Genomic DNA, 18,423 nt, shown 5'->3' on the forward strand with positions numbered 1-18,423 from the left:
CTGCATCCGTCCTCCTTGTGTCTAACATACACGAGCCCGTTACTGCGGTCACTGTGTATCAATCCATGTCATTGAGGGTCTTCTTGTCTTTTGCTGACCCTCCACCTTTCGAAATATGAGAACCCTTTCCAAGGAACAGCCTCTCCTTATAATCTGCCCAGAACATGTGACACGAAGCTGCACCTTCCTTTCCTCTAAGGGGCACTGCAGATCCTAGAAGGTCGTGTTATTTCAGAAATCCTGATCCACATTGAATTGGCTCCAAATCACATCTACCACATCATCGTTGTGTGACCTCTGCTCTAGGTCATAGCCTTTTCATGTTTTAATCTTAAAACATTTTTTCAACAATTTCTTATTTGGGTTTCCATCATGATTTTGTTTCCATGTGATTAGATAATGGACTCTTTAATCAAAGGCTGTGGTCCCTGGCCCTGCGTCTGTGTTCTTCAGGAGTGACAGGCTATCTAGTCCTCCTTGTAGCTAGAATAGAATAATAATTGTGGGGGATTGATCAGTGTGGGTAGGATGTGTTTAAAAGCATAAAAGTCTGTGAAGGGCACTTTGTGAGTTCATGCTATTATCGTCTTTGGTTGCAATAACAACACATTATTTTAGTCTCTTTCCTTGGCTGTTTGAAACGAAAATTGATTAAAACATTTGAGTGCTCCTTCAGAATTTTTTTTTTCCCGGCATGAAAGAAAAATGAAAGCTACTTAGGAAACAGTTACCTAACAAGATTAGTCCATTCTTAGGCCTGATTCTTAGGGATTTTGGAGACTTTTTTCATAGCACACAGGGAAAGGGAAAAGCCTCAGATGATAGAGCTGTGATCTAAACAGTGACCCAAACATCTTCTGTTTTTCTTTCTCCCTGGCCCTGGAGCCACTGACTGCATAATTCTATGTAATTTACTTGTCTGTATTATTTGCATATTCTCTCTCAAGAATGTGTTTCATTCACCATTTCCAGGGGAAGGGCATCCAGAATTCAGAGGCCTTGGCTGACTGATCTCATGTAATTCCTGTACAGAATACAAAAAAAAAAAAAAAAAAAAAAAAAAAAGAATACAAAGCCATTCTTCCCACCCCTTCCCTATCTCCCCCTGTTGGAAGATGCATTTCTACACTAGTAGAGTTTTGTTTTATCTTAAAGGTGCCTGTTGAGTCAGTTGCCCTTGATTTAATTCTGATGATTATGGAGACTTGGTATGTTAGAGCAGAACTGTGCTTTGAAGAGTTTTCAATGGCTGGTGTTTTGGTGGTTGTTTTTTTTTAACCAGATCTATCTTCCCTGGCACCTTTGGGTGGACTTCTTGAACCTCCAACCTGAGTTAGCAGCTAAGCTTATTAACCACTCTTACTCCCAGGGGACTGAACCCCCTGTAGTCAAGGGAATTCCAACACATAGTGACCCTCCATCAGCTTTCTGAGACTGTAAATCTTTACAGAAGACGGATCATCTTCCTCCCTCCAAAAAGCTGGTAGATTTGAACGTGCTGATCTGAGAAGCACAGTATATAATGTATCATGTGAGCCATGAGAGCTCCTTACTAAGAACTGAAGGATCTTTTTTTTTACAAATAAACCTACGCTTCTGGTCGATAGTGAGCCTTCCTCAGTTTCCTGAAGCTTCCAGTCTTAACAAAGGCATTTTGATGGGCACCGAGTGGGTAAGGAGTTATGCTGCCCATTCAAAGGCAGGCAGTTCAAATTCACCAGCTGCTCTGCAGGAGAAAGATGGTCATTCTCCTCCTGTGTGATTTACAGCCTCTGAAAACCAACTGGAGGGCCAGCCATGAGTCAGTTCTGACTTCACGACAATGAGTTGAATTCAGATCTTAACAGGAGCAAGTTTGCTTCTCGGTCTCCCTGGCAGATTTGAATTGCCAACCTTTTAGCTAGCAACTGAACACAAACCACACTCTTCTACCTGGGATCCTTTTCCTGACACATTCGTTGTTGCTATTATTTGCCATCAAGTCGACCACGACTCATAGCACCCTTATGACCAACAGCTCTGAACCTTGTCTATCCTATACCATCCTCATGATCTATCCTGACCAATCGTAGGTAGAAATGAGGCCCCTTTCCTGATAACTGTTAGCCCACTTGGGGAGTTGTAAGTTGTTGAAACCATATGGACTTAGGACTGCTCGTATGGCTGTAATAGAGAAATGAGAACAGAGAGAGGAAGCTTCTTCATCGGTACAGAACTGGACCTTGGAGGACAGTATTGATCCACTAACTGTCTGGATCCTCTCCAAGGACCCTTCCAGCTCCAAATTCTTTGAGCTCTACTGCCTTCCGTGTTTCTTAGGCATTTTCAGATGGTACACAGGGCATTTGGGCATCTGGCATCCCAAAGAATGGATTTAGATGGAGGAGTAGGAGGTGTGAAGGAGGAAACCAGTGGAAGGAGGAGAAAGGATACCAGCTCTACCCTTTATAGCATTCTCCCCCCTCCCAACAGTCTGCCAGCCTGCGTTTCTGGTGGCTATGAAGCCCACAGTCCCCAAACCCCTGCTTGGAGTACAGTTTTGCTCACTGGGCATTGAACAATTTCCTATTTTTCAGGCTGACTTGACCCAGTGCAAAGGCCAAGGTCTCCTGAGGATTTGACACTAATCCCGTTGGATATTTCTCATACCTCCCTCCGGCCTCATCTGGTGTTGTTCCCTTCTGGACTGAGAAGGCTCTGTTTCTCCCCCATTGCAAGTTTCTGCCTGTGTGAGGTTTCAGAGAGCTTCGGGACACATTCCATTTCTGAGTGGCTGAAGCCACAGCCAGTTAATATTTGGAACTGGAGGAAGGGAAGAGCTTCAGGCAGAAATCTGGGTTTGATAAAAAGCAGAATTGTTGTGCATCCACTGTAACTGGAATGAAAGAGGAAAGGCAGGACCCTTTCCCTTAGGTGTGGGGGGCTCAAGGTGGAGATAAAGGCTCCTTACCACAAGGCAGTCGAGAAAGGCCATGCTAGGTGTCATCAGGCGGCAGGTTTGTGTGTTCGATGTGAGTTAGATGGAGTGGATAATTAAAGTGAAGGTAGGTAATTATAGTGAAGTATTTAAAGTGATGGGTAAGAGTAAGACAAAGGGAGTTGGGTCAGAAGAGGGTACGCAAACTTTCCCCATCCTCCCAACAGACTGTATGACCAGGTGGGGGTGGGATGGGGGCTCAGGGTGTTTGCTGACAGACTTGTTAATTAAACACCAAAGGCAATATTGCTTTGCCAGTAGTGATGGCTGTGCCAACGTTATCAGCTGCAAACTGGCTGCCAGAAGCATCATAATTAAAAATAAACAGTTCTGGAGGTGGGCGTGTGAGAATGGGACAGAGTCCGCCTCCCTAGTTCGAGGACTTCTCTAGACTGCTCCTGGGGAGAGTCACGCCCTGGACACTTTGAGGTCCTTCTCAGAGGAGGCTGTGTCTCTTGACAAGGTGGTGTGATGTATACAGCCTTGCTTTCATAAACCTCCTAGGTGCTGGGGTAACCAGCACGCAAATGCTAGGGGCAGATTGCATGGTGCTACAGCCCACAGAAGGTGGACTGCCCAGGGGGTTAATGATTTCTGCCAGGGCTCTAAATTGAGGGGACAGCTAAAGCCCAGAGCCTCTGCTAAGAGGGGTTAGGATTTCATCAGAAAGCAAGGCTGGTCACATGAGAATTTCTGGCACTGTGTGCATGGCAGGCTGGACACCAGCCTGCTAGAATTGAGCGAGTGCATCAGACTGACTTCAGCTGAGGGGAAAAGTCCCAGACTGGCCTGGGAGAGAGCGCCGGCTCTCTGCCCAGCCAAGGCTGTGGGCAGGACTGGGGCTTTAATGCCCTAAGCCCCCTTTCTCTTAACCCTAAGAAGAGTGTGTGGTCCCAGGGAAAGAAGATTAAAGATGCCAAAGGAATGCAATGCTTTCCACGCCCTCTCGGCAGCTTTGTGCTGCTTTTATCACCGCAAGTCCTTCATTGGAGTCAAGGTAGGTGTGGTTTTGAGACACCGTACACCTATAATTCTTCTGGGGGCCTTAAGAGCTTTAGGTTTCTAAAAGATCCTAAGGAAAAGTTTGCTGCTTGCTGGCTGGCAGCTGGAGGCGCTCGCTCTGACCCATGGGTCTTCACATGCCCCCGCTGTGCTCCTTTCGTGTGGACCAGGTCTCTGTCTGGGTTTGAGGATGAAGCTGTTTTTCAAGGCATTATCTGTCTCCTTGGCCAAAAATTTGTATGTCCAAGCAGGATGGAGCTATTTTTCTTCTTACTCTCACTGTCACTGTCCCTCTCTTTCCCTCTTGTTCCCATTGCATGTTGAGTTGACTGAGGTGTGTTTGCTATGTGACCAGCTGGTTTGTTGTATATCTGTAATGTTGTTTGTCAGTAATGCAACAAAAAAAATTTCAGCTTTTGAATCATAAAAGCTAAAACATGTAAGGTTCAGAACTGTCTTTTTCTTTACTGCTCCCGCTTTAACCTTTGTTACCAGACGTTAGTGCCAAAGGTTTTGCGTAATGCGTCAATACACTGTTTGGATGGGAACATGCAAAGAATGTCATTTGACTAATTCAAGTCAAGTCCTGTCATCCATGTGGCTGGCCTGTGACACACTGAAAATTAAGTTTAATACAGGCTGTCATTGGCCTGGGTGTTTGTGGGACTCAGAAAAGTCCTGTCAGCCCCTGTCAGTGGGACTGGGGCCCTCAGCTATTCCATGGGAAATGGAAGTCTGAAAGCTCACAAGGAATTCTTCACCCTCTCACAGCTTGGTTCTCTTCTCAGGGGCTGGTTTATTCACTGCTTATGATGTTCTCTTCTCAGGGGCTGGTTTGTTCACTGGTTATGATGTTCTGCTTCTTCCCTGTTAAGAATGCTTTTTAAAGACTAACTTTAAAATTGTATGTTATAGGGAGAAAGACCCTCTGCAAAAATATATACACTAGGTTTCCTTTGACTTAATCTTGTTAGAAATGTGGCTTTCCAGCCATTCTGTAATATTCATATTTGTCTCTTAGTCAAGACATTTGGAGGATGAGTAATTTTACTGATCAGTTAAATTGTTCCCACCCTGCCCGAAGAGCCCCTCTCTATCCTGGAGTTGAGTGGGGGTAATTCAAGGACCGCATGGTTTCCAATCTAAAAATGCATCGTTCTAGCTTAGGTCAGATGAAGTCATGCCATTAACAGTATTTTAAAGCTGTCAAAGATAGGCTAGGCGTTCCCAAAGGGGATCGTGTACTTCAGGGATTGGCAGCGGGTTTTCTAATAGAAACTCGTCCATATGCCAACTTCTGTTAAGTCAGGAAAGTGCAGCTCAGCATTTGGCATGTGAGGAAACAGCCCAGCCCGTACGCATCTGGGTTTGAAGGATAAGACTCTGTGCAGTGACCTCTATCCCTCTGTGATTTGGGCTCCAAGGCCCAAACAGAAAAAGGCCACTGTGACAAATATGAAGGGACCATGGTACAGTGATTAGGTGCTCAGATGCTGGTCAGAAGATTGGCAATTCAAACCTACCCAGCATCTCTGTAGGGGAAAGGCCTGGCATTATGTTCCTGTAAAGACAGTAGGAACCCTGTCACCTGGGAGGGCTACAGGTCAGATTGACTGATGACAACAGCATTGGATTTATTCCCAACCAACTGTCCTTCAGTCCACTCCTTCTAAAACCCACCAAGACACTGCAGTATCACCCCACTGTGGCAGCCCTGGGAGTCGAATCACCTTCCTGTCCGCCCAGGGTCCTACCCTACCTCCACTTTGCAGCATTCTGTATAGAACAGGGCAACAGTTGACCAGTCCACCAGAAACTGGAGCATCAGTGCTGACCTGGGGCTTCCCACTTGGTGCCTCCAGATGGGTTTCCCAGCTTGCTTTGCTTAGCTAATTACCTGGAAAAGAAATTTGCTTTTGCTTAGTACCTCATCCTGTTGATATTGTCCCAGTGATAATGCCCTATCGCTTTATTGACTTCTACTTTAATTAGAGGGTTTCAGGCCTTGCCGCTCATAATTAGTTTCTGTTGCAATTAGAGTTTCAAAATTAAATTGGGATTGATTGCCTGATAGCAAAGCGGAAATGAAGCCCCACTTCTTGACCACATGCACACTGCTTCCCTTGGCATGAATTCCTCATACCAAAAATAACATTGCGGTAGCCATGGTAACTTTCCATTTGGTCTAATCCATATCATCTCCAGAGAAAGTAGAATGTTATTAATAGTGTTTGTTGTATGGGAAGAAAACTAAAAATATTAAAGCTCCTATGTTACATAGGAGACCAATCACACTGGTGTGTTAAGAGAATAAGGTCTTATATGCAGAGGTCTTGCAGAATTTGGATGTATTCTGAGACCTCAGTGGGCTTAGATTTGATTGTTATCTGGTGGATCTGTAAACAATGGCCCTTGAAGGAATTAAATGAAAGGCTGAGAATAGGGAGGAGGAGTAGTAAGGATATGCATGGATTGGATTGCTGGTCCTTATACATAGAGTTGTGGTTGAAGATGAGAGGTCCTAGTCACTTTCAAGGCCATAATCTTAATGTCCTGAGAGGGGGGTTGAATTAGACAATCATTTCCCAAAAGACTACTGGGTATTTTTTTTTCTCAGGCTGAGGAAAGCAAAGAGTATTTTGCTATGCCCAGTGGGAAAGACTTTCAATGAAGACATTCAAGGTCCATAACATTAGTAAAGCACATTCATGTTTGAAAGTCTCTGAATATCAGATATAGCCCCATCTGTGTCCAAGCCTGTTAGAAGGTTGAGAGGGGAGAAACACTGTGGAGGCATGTTTTCTTCCTTCTGAGGGCTTACTGCAAGAACATTAGATCATTGCGCCATTTCATTATTCTTGCAGAAAGCTTACCAATATCCAAGTTCTTTCATAAGTTATCTCCTGTGATGCTCAAGACTAATTCTATGAATTGGAAAGGACAATAGTTAACCTCTTTCACAGAGGAGAAACTGAGGCTCAGAAAAACAGTCTTCCAGGAATCCTTTTGTTGGGGACCAAGAGTAGAAGTCAGATTTTCTGACTTCAAGTTCAGTGCACTTCCTACTGTACTTTATTAACACAAATGAAAACTGAAACAAGATGATATTATATAGCATATATATGTAATAGTACTTTATTTTACAATTCATTTAAAGAGAGAATAGTGTGACCCTTAGGGGTTTTTTTGGAGAGAATAGTGTGAGCCTTAGTATTTAGGAGAGACTTTACTTTGCTTATTTTAGTAACTTGGAATTTGAGTAGACGGAGGAAGGGATGGTGTGGGGCAGATAATTTAGCCACAGGGGACAGCAGACTCAGTAGCTCAGAGGTGGGGAAGATGATTCATCCATAGAAGCACTGAGACTCATAGATGATCAGAGAAGAAGGTTCACAAACGGGGTTAGTGGGTAAAACAATCAGAAAAGTAACAAAGACCTTGGGGTTCGGGCTGAGGAGTTTGGATTTTGTCCCACCAGCCAGGCCTCCTCTACCCAATAATGAAGACGTCCAAGGCAGGTTGACTTTTGGCCTGGTTACATCCTCAGTCCAGTGTAGCAGTCAGTGATTGAGGCACCTAGTATGGAGCAGGCCTTCCTCAGGTACTGTGGATCTAGTGTCTAAGACTTGTCTCCTGTCCTCCAAGAACTTACACTCTAGTTGTCAGATCCACTGCAATATCATATTTAGTGGACATTCTATAGGTATTTAATAATCACCTGAAAGAAAACATTGTTGATCAATTATCAGTTGCTTCATAAGCATCTGAAAGTTGGACAATGAATAAGGAAACTGAAGAAGAATCTGTTAGGCTACAGACTTGAGAAAGAAATCAGAGAACAAGAGAGAAAGCTTAAAAGCAGCTTTACTATGGTTATGACAGGAGACCAGAAAGAAGGCTGCATAGTGGAGTGTACTGGGGGTGGGGGTGGGGATTTTATAGCACTGAAAGAATTTTTCTTTTACTTTTCAAAGAGGAGAGCAAACTGGGGGAGAGAGGTAGGCAGGGAGAAAAATGCAACAATGAATGAATGGAAATCCAAAATCTCTGTACACTTTCATTAAAATGATTTTTTTTTAAAAAAAAAAAAGGCAGCTTTATTGGGGCCTCCCAGGTGAGGTTCCTCATTCTGAATATGCAGAAGGAGGAAGTCACACTTTGAGTGTATTGGGGAGAGTTTTTATAACAGGGTCTTTAGAGAGGGAAGGGAGGGACATTTCATTGCAATTTATGGTTCATCCAGGTGGGCGCCGCTGTTCACTCTTCTTGTCGACGTGTGTATTTGTTGAAATTTTCATTCTCCCCCTGACCCCCTGTCTGGACCTAACGGAATCAATGCCTTTGAATTGTGGTGTTGGAGAAGAGTATTGAATACGTCCTGGACTGCCAAAAGAGCAAGTAAAAGTCTCAGAGGAAGTGCAGCCCGGGTGCTCCTGAGAGGCACGGGTGGTGGAATTTTGTCTCACATACTGTTAGCATGTTGTCAGGAAGGACCAATCCTTGGAAAAAGATATGCTAGGAAAGGTAGAGGGTCAGAGAAAGAGAGGCAGATTCTTATCAAGATGGGCTGACAGAGTGACTGCTGCACCTGTCCTGGACATGGCAGAGGTTGTGGGGATAGCACAGAATGTGGCAAGATTTCGATCTGCTGTTCACAGGATGGCTGTAAGTTGTAGTCGACTCCATAGCGCCTAACAACAAATGGCACCATCCTAAAGGACAAGGGCCCTGGTTGTGCAACAGTTAATCACTTGATTGTTAATGAAAGGTTGCTAGTTCAAACATCAGCAGCTCTATGGGAAACAGCTTGGAAATCCGCTTCCATGCAGATTATAGCAAAGAAAAACCTATCAGGCAGCTCTGCTCTGTAACTTAGAGCCTCTGTGAATTAGAATTTACTTAACAGCACACAGCAACAACAATGTATCTGGGGAATAGGGTTCTCACAGAAGAGACAAATATTACTTTGCACTTGTAAAAAAACCCACCTTTCTGAAAGAACACAAACAAGGAGTTCAGCATGTGGAGTCCTTGGATAAATGAATCAGTAAGTCCTGGGTAACCAGAATCCCATGGAGATGATGCCCTTGTCAACAAGAAGCCACATTAGAAGGCAGGCTTGTCAGGAGGGTTTCCAGGAGTTACTGGAAAAAGACATCATCCCTGGAACTTGGAAAGTTAGAGAAAGAGAGGAAGACCTTCAATAAGATGGGTTGGCCCAAGATTAGAACAGTAGTCCCAAACATGGCAGAGATCATGAGGTTGTTGCAGATAGTGTCAAGTTGAGATCTGTTGTTCCTAGGGTCACGATGAGCCGTTGTTGACTAGAAGGCATCTAACAACAACCGCGATCCCCCACACGTATGTGATGTATTTGCAGCCTTCAAGTGCTCTACAGCGGGATGACTTTTAATGGGGGCTTTTGTTATTATAGTGGTTGTACTTTTGTTTTTGACTCATTTTGGTTGCGTCTGTGAAATATTTTTAGCCTCTCCGAACCTGCATTACTACCAGTGGTGGCACTGCTTCCCTAGAGATTTGGATCCCTAAAAGTTGGTTTCATATGAAACTGCTTTTCTATGGCAGCATGGCGGGGTGGGGGTGCTGTTTGCTTTGCTGTGGCCAGTCCTAGGCTCTGTCTGCTCCTCCGACAGTGTGGCCAGCAGTAGCACATCCATACCCTGACTGTGGCCTGAGCTGCCTTTTTTAGTGGGGCAGATGTGAAAAACTGTATAAGGTTGGGGCAAACTGTCTGAGAAATATCTTTCCAAGTGCCTTAGTCCCTTGTGGCTTCTACTAGTTGCTAACTTACCTCTTTCCCTCTTTAGAAAAGAAAAATAAAATGCCCTGGGTAGCTTTTCTTAAGCTCGACTAAATGCATTCCTTTGCCATCCAGGGGCTGGGGCATCTGGTTTCAGCAGCAGGGGCAGGATGCACTTCAGAGAAGCTGTGTCTCAGAGCCCCTCCCCAGCAGTCCCTGGAGCTTGGATGCTGGCCCAGCCTTGTTTTTGTTGGAGACCAGGGTGGGAAGCAGACAGGGGTGGGGTCCTGGGAAAGTTCTTTAGTGGCCTCAGCACCTCTAGGACTGCAGGGAGATGGGCTGTGCCCACCCCTGGTAAGGTTGCAGACAGAACACTTGACCAGGAAGGTGTCCTGTACAAGCCAGTGTGAGGGGCCAGCCAGACACAGAGGACCAGCCCTCTCACTTGCTTAAAAATGTTGTAAGGGCCTTGAGCTGAGGGATATTTTGAGTGTCCCAAAGGAGACTCAGAACATGAGAGCCACAATGTGTATAGAGAAGTGGTTGTTTTTATGTATTATCAGGTAGGAACTGACTCATAGCTGACCCTCCAGAAGATTTTCAGAGGCAGTAAATCATATGGGAGGAGATTGTCCGTCTTTTTCCTGTGGAGAAGATTGGCAGTGCAACTCCTTACAAATGGGCCCACAGAAGAAAGAAGATAAAATGACTTATGAAGTTAAGTTAGACCCCATTTCAAGTCTTGTGCCTCATGTGAATTGCCATTATATGTCTATAGTCCCAGGAAGTAATGCTCTTGTTAGGCTTTGTCTGTGAAAATGTTACGGCTTTTGTAGTTTGTGAAAGTGCTTTTGTGTGGAGTTTGTGTGGTGGAGAAGACACACTTTTAATGGTCTAGACATGTGTATGCCCTTACAAAAGCAGTTACATAGAATGCAAAGAGAGATTTGAATGACATTGCTCAATGTCATTCAAATCTCTCTTTGCAAGGGAGCTCTGGTGGCCTAGTGGCAAGAAGCTGCACTGCCATCCCAGAGGTATGTGGTTCGAATCCACCAGATGCTCTGCTGGAGGAGGAAGGGTAATCACCTCCTGTACTAGTCAGATCCAATTTGATGGTCCACACACAAAGTATATTAATAATAATTTTAAAATCTCTCTTTGCATTCTACATAATTGAACTACTCCTTTGTAGCACTACTCATAAGTAGCCAAAAAGTGGAAACAACTTGGAATCTCCATTAACAGATGAATGGATAAATACAACATGGTCAGTACACACAGTGGAATGCTGGTGATAGGTGCTGTCAGCCGACCAGGACTTACAGTCACCCGTGAACTACAGAACCTTGCTGCGTCCTGTGCCATCCTCACAGGCTCTGCCATGCTCAAGCCCATTGTTTCAGTCGCCGTGCCAGTTCATCTCCTCACTTGTCATCTGATCTTTCGCTGATATCTTCTCTTTCTTTTCACCACACGATATCTTTTTCCAAGAACTGGAGTCTCCTGACAACCAAAATATATCCAGATTTGGGAGGTGAAGTTTCACCGGTCCTGCCTCTATGCTGTATCATCCTCCTCATCTCCAGTGTGCCCCAGTCCACCATTACATTCACTGTTACTCCGTCTCATTTAGGGTCTTCCCCTTCTTCACTGACCCTCCACCTTTCCAAATATGATGTCTTTATCCAAGGACTGGCTTCTGTTAACAACATGCCCAAAGGACAAGTTTTACCATAGAGGAGCCAAGTAAAAAATTGTCATTAAATGGCCTTTAATAGAAAAGGAAATATTATTTTTGTTTTCTTTTTCCCATTGTGATTTGAGTATAGGTTTACAAAGCAAATTAATTTTTCATTTGACCATTCATACACATTTTCCTTAATAACATTTCAACAACTACAATTTAATTGCACTTTCTCCACTTCCACCCAAGGCTGCAAATCTTAATAGGAGAAGACTACCCACCTTTGTCCAGAGGCTGGCAGATTTGAACTGTGGACCACCAAAAACCTTCATCCTGTTATGGAGTTATACGGTTATGAAGAAACAAGTGATGAGTAGAATCCTCGATTCATGGCAAGATGAGAGTTGTCTAACCTCCCACTCAGAAACTATCCCCAACTGGATCATGTGTGTGGAGGGCATGCCAAGTCCTAGGGATTCTAAGGTAGAAAGCTCAGCTCTTATCCAAAAGGATCCACCATGTGTGAGTTGGTAGGACAGATGAGTATGTGTAAGCTGCTCTTTGCACAGTTAGACTCCAGAAGAGAAATCTAGCCCAGCTCAGAGGTCAGAGAAGTTTCTGGAGGAGATAGCACCTAAAGGAACAGCAGGTAGGAGAGCAGCATCCTGCTCCTGACTGCTTCTGACTGAAGCTGAGATGTGGAAGAAGTGGGAGTTGGGGCCAGTCAAGGAGTAAAACACAGGCTGTGAGGTAGAATGCAATGGCTTGGGGTTTTTGTTTTTTTTGTTTTCTAGGTGAAGACAGACCCATAAATGGGGGGGGGGGGAAGAAGCAGATGAGGGCTTGGAGTTGTCCCCTTAATGTGTAGAATGACTTTAAGAAGAAAGTCTCCCCTAACTCATGGCCTGCATCCTCAAATGAGCCCCGAAGCCACAGTTCTGCATGTTTTGACATTGCTTACTGCTAATTTCCTCCTCCACCTTCGCTTCCTGCCTTGTTGGGGTTTTCTTACACTCACAATAAGATCTCCTTTCTTAGTTCACAGTGTAGTTAAAGCCATGAGGCATGAGCTTTATTCCCTGCCCCTACAAGCTCCAGTTTGTATCTAATGTCTGCTCTGCTCTCTGATGTCTGCTCTGATCTCCTTCCTGCAGCCTCTGAGGATGAAGTGTCCCTTGACCAGTCTTGACCACGGCCAGTCTTGCCTTCTGTGCCCATGACCACCTGCCTCTTCTGGGACTCTGCCCCATTGGTCACTCTTCTCCCTGGGATGTATCTTTGCTATCTCTCCAATAAGGCTTTCTTCTTAGTTTATAAACATATTCCAGTCTTACCCATACTAAGAAAATAATTCCTAACTCCCTCCTCCAACAGCTAGCAATTAGTCAACGCAGAGCCCCTAAGTCCTTACTTCCCATTTACACTGTAGCCCTTTATTATGTGCATATGTTGTTAAGTGCTATGGACTCAGCTCTACTACACAGTGACCATATGTACAACTGATTGAAACGTTTCCCAGCCCTGTGCCGTCCTCACAGTCTTTGCTGTGCTTAATGCAGTCTGTTGTTGCTGTCACTGACCCAGTTCATCTCATTGAGGGTCTTCTCCTTTGCTGACCCTTCACCTTTCTAAGATAATGGCCCTTTCCAAGGTCTGGCTTCTCCAGACAACATGTCCAACGTATGTGAGACAAAATCTCACAAGTTTTGTTTCCACCGAGCTCCCTGACTACACTTCTTCCAAAACAGATTTGTTCGTTCTTTTGGAACTCTCTGGTATATTCAGTACTCTTTGCCAACACTACAACTCAAAGGCATCTATTCTTCAGTCTTCCTTGTTCATTGTCTGGACTTTGCATGCATATGAAGCAGTTGAAAACACTTTGGCTTGAGTCAGGCACACTTCCGTCTCGCATGCACATAGACCTGCCATATTGCCAACTTTGCTTTCCAATCCGGAATTAACTGGATTTTTCTACTGCCCTTGATATTTGCTGACCATTTCTTCTTGAAATTCTGTTTTCTCAACCTCAAGAACATAAGAACATGGCATTCACTTTTTATGACCAATCCTTTATCTTCTTGGATGCTATCTCTGACTTTCTCATAAAAGCCAGCATTTCCTGAGCCTTCTCATTTTGTAGGCTGCCTCTTAGATGGCTATAAGATGAGTTGTTACCTCTACAGTGTAATTACTAAATTATGTCTCCAGATCAGTGTTTCTCCACAACAACTGGACCCCACGGTGAGTGATGGTTCTATCCCCATGGCCCACATGCACATCTGTGAGTTTGCATTTTCTTCCACAAAACTGCTTCCTTCTTGTGTTTCTATTGGATATTGGTAGATCAGCCATCTTCCAGGAGTTCCCATGCTTCTCCCCTCTGCTGCACATTCATAACTTATCACTTGTTGTGTACCATCGAGGCAGAACTGACCCATACTGACCCTCTAGTGCGTTTTCAGAAGCATGAGAGGAGATTGATTGCCCATCCTCTCGCAGAGAATCTAGTGATCCCTTAAGAATTCATTATTTTTCCTCTTGAACATTTGCTCATCTACTTCTTCCTTCCTGTCTTTACCATAATTTTACTCATTCAGATCTCATTACCTCTTGTTTCGAATTTCATATTAGCTTCCTAACTGGCTTTTCTGCCTGTTTTATTAGAAGATTGTTACCCTTCTCTTTGGCATTTCTAGAGGTAAGGCCTGTAATGTGTTCAAGGCAGTGAATCCAATAGTTGGGCAACTTTAATTGCTACAAAGTTACAAAGTCCTTCTTAATTTGGGGCCTGATCTCTCAGTACCTGCAACACCCACCTTGTTTTGTATTATCTAATACCCTGTCAAGTGCATCCATTTTTTTCTTAACATTATGAGCATGCCTCTTTCTAGGTCAAGTTAGTTATAAGTGGACATCTAGAAATAGGACAAAAGGAGTCAGGATTAATTTTCCAGGGAGTTAAACCAAGAATATTTGACGCATTGCCCTAGGACGGTAAGGGCCTGAGCCTCCATATCTCACAGCACAGACTTCATGTTTCATTTGTGTCTTTTCAGTATGAGCTGAACATTTCCTGGTTCTCACCATATTTTCAGAGACTTGGATTCTAGTGTTCTGTCAATTCCCAATCGTGTAAGTCTGATGAAATCATGAAAACATTGGGCTTTGATTATGTTCCCTCTTGAAATAGAAATATTCTTATTCCCTTCTTAACTCCTAGCATCATTGTGCATACTTACGGGATCTACGTGTATCATGTTGGTGTTTCATTCCTGTCAGCCCAGTTCCTGGTTGTCTGTTTGGCATCTATCTAGCATGGTGTTTGTGGGTTTTCTTGTTTTGTTTTAAGAAGCTGTTAGATAAAATACATGAATGTCAAGTGCTTTGCATTCTTCTGGGAGAAAAACTCTTTAAAATGTTGTGTGAGCTAAGTATGAAAAGTAGTAGAGCGGATACTTAGCTAGCGCTTACCCTGTGATGACTGACTTTGTTGTTACTGAGAGCTTACTATGTACTGAGTATTGGCACATGAGGCACTTTGCCCCAGAGCAGATCTCTGAGACATCTGTTAGTCATGGTACTATTTTGGAGACAGAGAATTTGGAAAGTCATTTACTCCACACCCCACACTGGAAAAGCCTTCTGCGTCTTTGGCTTTCTCTCTGTGTTTGACATACCATATTTTCTCTTTCCAGCCACATCTTTTAGTGTCTTTCCAGCCACCATGCATTTTGTCGACTCAGCAATGTCTCATTCATTCAGAATAAATTAAGAGAAGAATAGTATTTGAACTAAGTTGACTCTGATTTTCAGATATTTTAATTGAAGAGCAAATGGGTCATCTATTTTGGTGAGCAACTGTATTCCAGATCAATTATAATTTGACTTAAGATGTTGAATGAACAAAATTGAATTACCAGTAATAAAGATTTCAGGTTTGGATCTCCCTGCCTTCTGACTGTTGATCAGCTGTGGTCTTCAAATCTTTATAACAGGAACTGCCTTAGCCAGGGCAGGCTCTGCTTTTCATTCCTCATAGATAACCAAGCACGGCTATTACCAAGTATTGCTGTCAGACCCAGTGATTACTGTTTCACTCACATTATCTCTTTTAACCCCTAAGCCAATGTGGAATGAAAGAGAAGTCACTTGAGGATGTGTTATGGGGGCAAGACAATTTAGACGGGCTTTCATGAGGTCAAACTGATGCTTGGCTTTTATTTGGAAGCCCTTTGCTTCACCAGCCCAATAAGTGAAGAAATGCAAGCAGTGACCCCAGTCTTCATCTTAAGTGTGGCGCTTCTGATTCCTCACCGGGAGGAAGCAATTCAGGCTGCCTCATGAGTGTGATTTAGATGTCTGCTCTGCTGGCTGCTTCCGCACGCCACCGTCTAAATGTGATCTAAAAGAAAAGACGTCCACCTGGGATGTGCAGCAGGGCACGATGTTAACAAATGGCCCAATGAAAATCTCATCCAGTTTCAGTTTATCTATTAACAGGGAATGATGAGACCCCACCCCCTGGAGCAAATCACTGAGCGAACCCTTCAGTAAATAATGCTTGTTAGGAGGGTTAAGAAACATGACCGACCAGCCTGCTGGGGCCAGGCTGGGATGGAAGGAGATTGCATGAGGTAGTAAGTACCATGACCTGGTCTAATGGACCTTTGTGCAAGGAAGAAGCCACATGGTTGGTGCTGGATGCACTGCATTCAGTCACGTTTAGAATTCCTTCTGCAGTTTTCACACCGAAATCAGTCTCCCTCATCAAGAAATCATTTTCAGCCCCCTTGTTCCATCAAAATAAAACCAAGCTTCAAAAGCAATCTTTCCATGATCCAGAGGGATGGGAATGCATGGAGGAGACCTTGCCCAGAGAATAATTGGGGATAAAAGGTAGCAGGAGTTGAACATCAAAGGGAGCCGTGGGTGCCGATCAGAATGATTCTCATGTAATTAGTTTGGCACGTAGGATTAAGTTACTGCTGCCTGCTTCGAGGGTGCTCTACTTTAAGACTCCAATCTGCACAAATTAAAATTAAATTAGTCTTTTTCATTTGCACACACAGAAAGCAGAATTTTAATGGGATTTTCTCAGAACCTTTCTATGCAAGGAGGGAGTTCTACAGATATCTGCTTTGCATTTCCTATCATACTTTCTGAGCCTCTTTTGATAAGAGTTTGATAAGGTTTGATCATGAATAAAATATAGTCTCTTGGGTTTGGGCACGCTGAGATTTTGATGGTATTTTCCTCTGTACCAGAGGTCTGATTGTAACTCTATCGCTTATCTGTGAAAAGGAAAACCACATACTGTAGGAAAATGAAGCTTCTTAATTTAACAGCAAATGGCAAATCTGTTTTTAATGGCACTAGAATGGGAATCTGGTATAAAGTGTGACAAATTGCATGGGTCTAATTATGAAATGGCAAGATGACATCAAAACCCATCTGCAGAATCTTTGCTGAAAAGGAGATTATTTCGAGGATTTGGAAGATTAATTTGCATCATCAGGGTACTAAATACATTAACATTACACTAATTGATAAATTCTAGAATGTGAACACTTACCAGGATTTTATAAAATCCCTTGTCATTGATTCCTTTCTCAAAAGAGGAGATAAACCTTGCTGACCTTGCTTAAGGCAGAAACTCTGAGAGTTTTGTTGTTGTTGTTTTGTTTTTTAAATTTTTTATTATTATTATTATTAATTTCAGTGAACATCTACAGAGATTTTGGAATTCCATTCATTCATTGTTGCACTTTTCTCCCCCCCCACTCACCCCCCCCCCCCACCCCAGTTCGCTCCTCTCCTTGAAAAGCAAAAGAAAAAAAAAGAAAAACTCCTTCATTGGTACACAATCCCCCCGCACCCCGCACATCCCCACTCCCACCCCAAGTATACTCCACTCTGCAACCCTCATTCCGGACTCTTATGAGTGTTTTAGTCATTGTTGGTAGGGTAGGTTTGTGTTTGTTTTTTTTTCCTCTTTTTTCTATATATTCTCTTCAAATGTTTCGTCTTCTCAGAGGGATTGTTGCCTCAGTCAGGACATGGAGTTTTCTCCCTAGACCACATCTGCATCTCCCCTCTGCTCTAGATGGCTAGGTACGGTGCCATAGCGGGCACTCAGTGATCAGAAGCACAGTATTCAGTGAATCCCAAACTGTTGTATTCTTAGTTCACCTGATTAGAGAGTTGAGCTGTCAACCCAAAGCTGTCTCTCTGGTGGTTCAAATACAACAGTGGCCTCTTGAGAGACAGAGGGAGAGTCTCCTGTGCGATTAATATTCTTGGAAAACCTTCTGGAGGGTCAGTTCTGAGTCTGTTCTGTTCTGACTCGACAACAATGAATTGAGTTCTAGATTTTGAAGAATGTTAGCCAACTAAATGAATTGTGTGTGTGAGTGCATGCATGTGTATGGGTTGGGAAGATGTCCACAATGGCTGTTTTACCAAGCGTTAACGTCAGGATTTAAAGGAGCAGGTTTAGAGATGAGGGGCCTCAGTTGAGGCCTTAAGATCCTCATTTATCAAGACCACGACCCTTAAAAGTCAACCAAGACAGCCCTTGTTATATAGGAATTTGGTGATAAGCTATTTCCTTGAAATTCAATATAACGTAAGGCTTCATTCTAGGCCTCGTGGTATTCCAAATATCCAAAGATACTCAATATTAGATGAGTTCAAGAGGATCCAGATGTGGTGACATCTTAATGACACCTCAGCATGTTTTGTGTAGTGATTATCAAAAGCGAAATCTTTCTAGAGTAGAAATGCTTTCTTTTATGTAATGTTTGCAGCTTTACTATGGATTATGAAGACGATCACAGGTCTCGTTAGTTCTGTGGGTTTGAAACAAGGGTCTTTCCTTTTTGGACTAGATTAGCAAAGGAGTCAGTCACTTAGGGTCACAGTCCCATGGGCTTTCCCACCCTGGGCTCATGTGAGGGCAAGGACTTTTTGTTCAGAAATCAAGTCAATTTTTAA

General features: G+C 43.5%; 1 protein-coding gene across 2 annotated transcripts in view; it reads left to right on the forward strand.

The window, feature by feature from the left end:
• BCAR3 (breast cancer anti-estrogen resistance 3) overlaps window positions 1-18,423 on the forward strand; it is a 155,806-nt gene that overhangs the window by 80,841 nt on the left and 56,542 nt on the right. Inside the window, exon 1 of one of the 2 annotated variants that reach the window (XM_006882409.1) lies at window positions 3,891-3,974. The exons of the other annotated variant lie outside the window; for it this stretch is intronic. Coding sequence (XP_006882471.1) covers window positions 3,891-3,974 — 84 coding nt within the window. Of the gene's footprint in view, window positions 1-3,890; window positions 3,975-18,423 lie in introns of those variants that run through there. 2 annotated transcript variants of the gene reach the window in all.

The sequence above is a fragment of the Elephantulus edwardii genome, unplaced genomic scaffold (genome assembly GCF_000299155.1).
Source record: "Elephantulus edwardii isolate Elephantulus edwardi_28Jun2011 unplaced genomic scaffold, EleEdw1.0 scaffold00020, whole genome shotgun sequence".
Classification (NCBI taxonomy): Eukaryota; Metazoa; Chordata; class Mammalia; order Macroscelidea; family Macroscelididae; genus Elephantulus; species Elephantulus edwardii.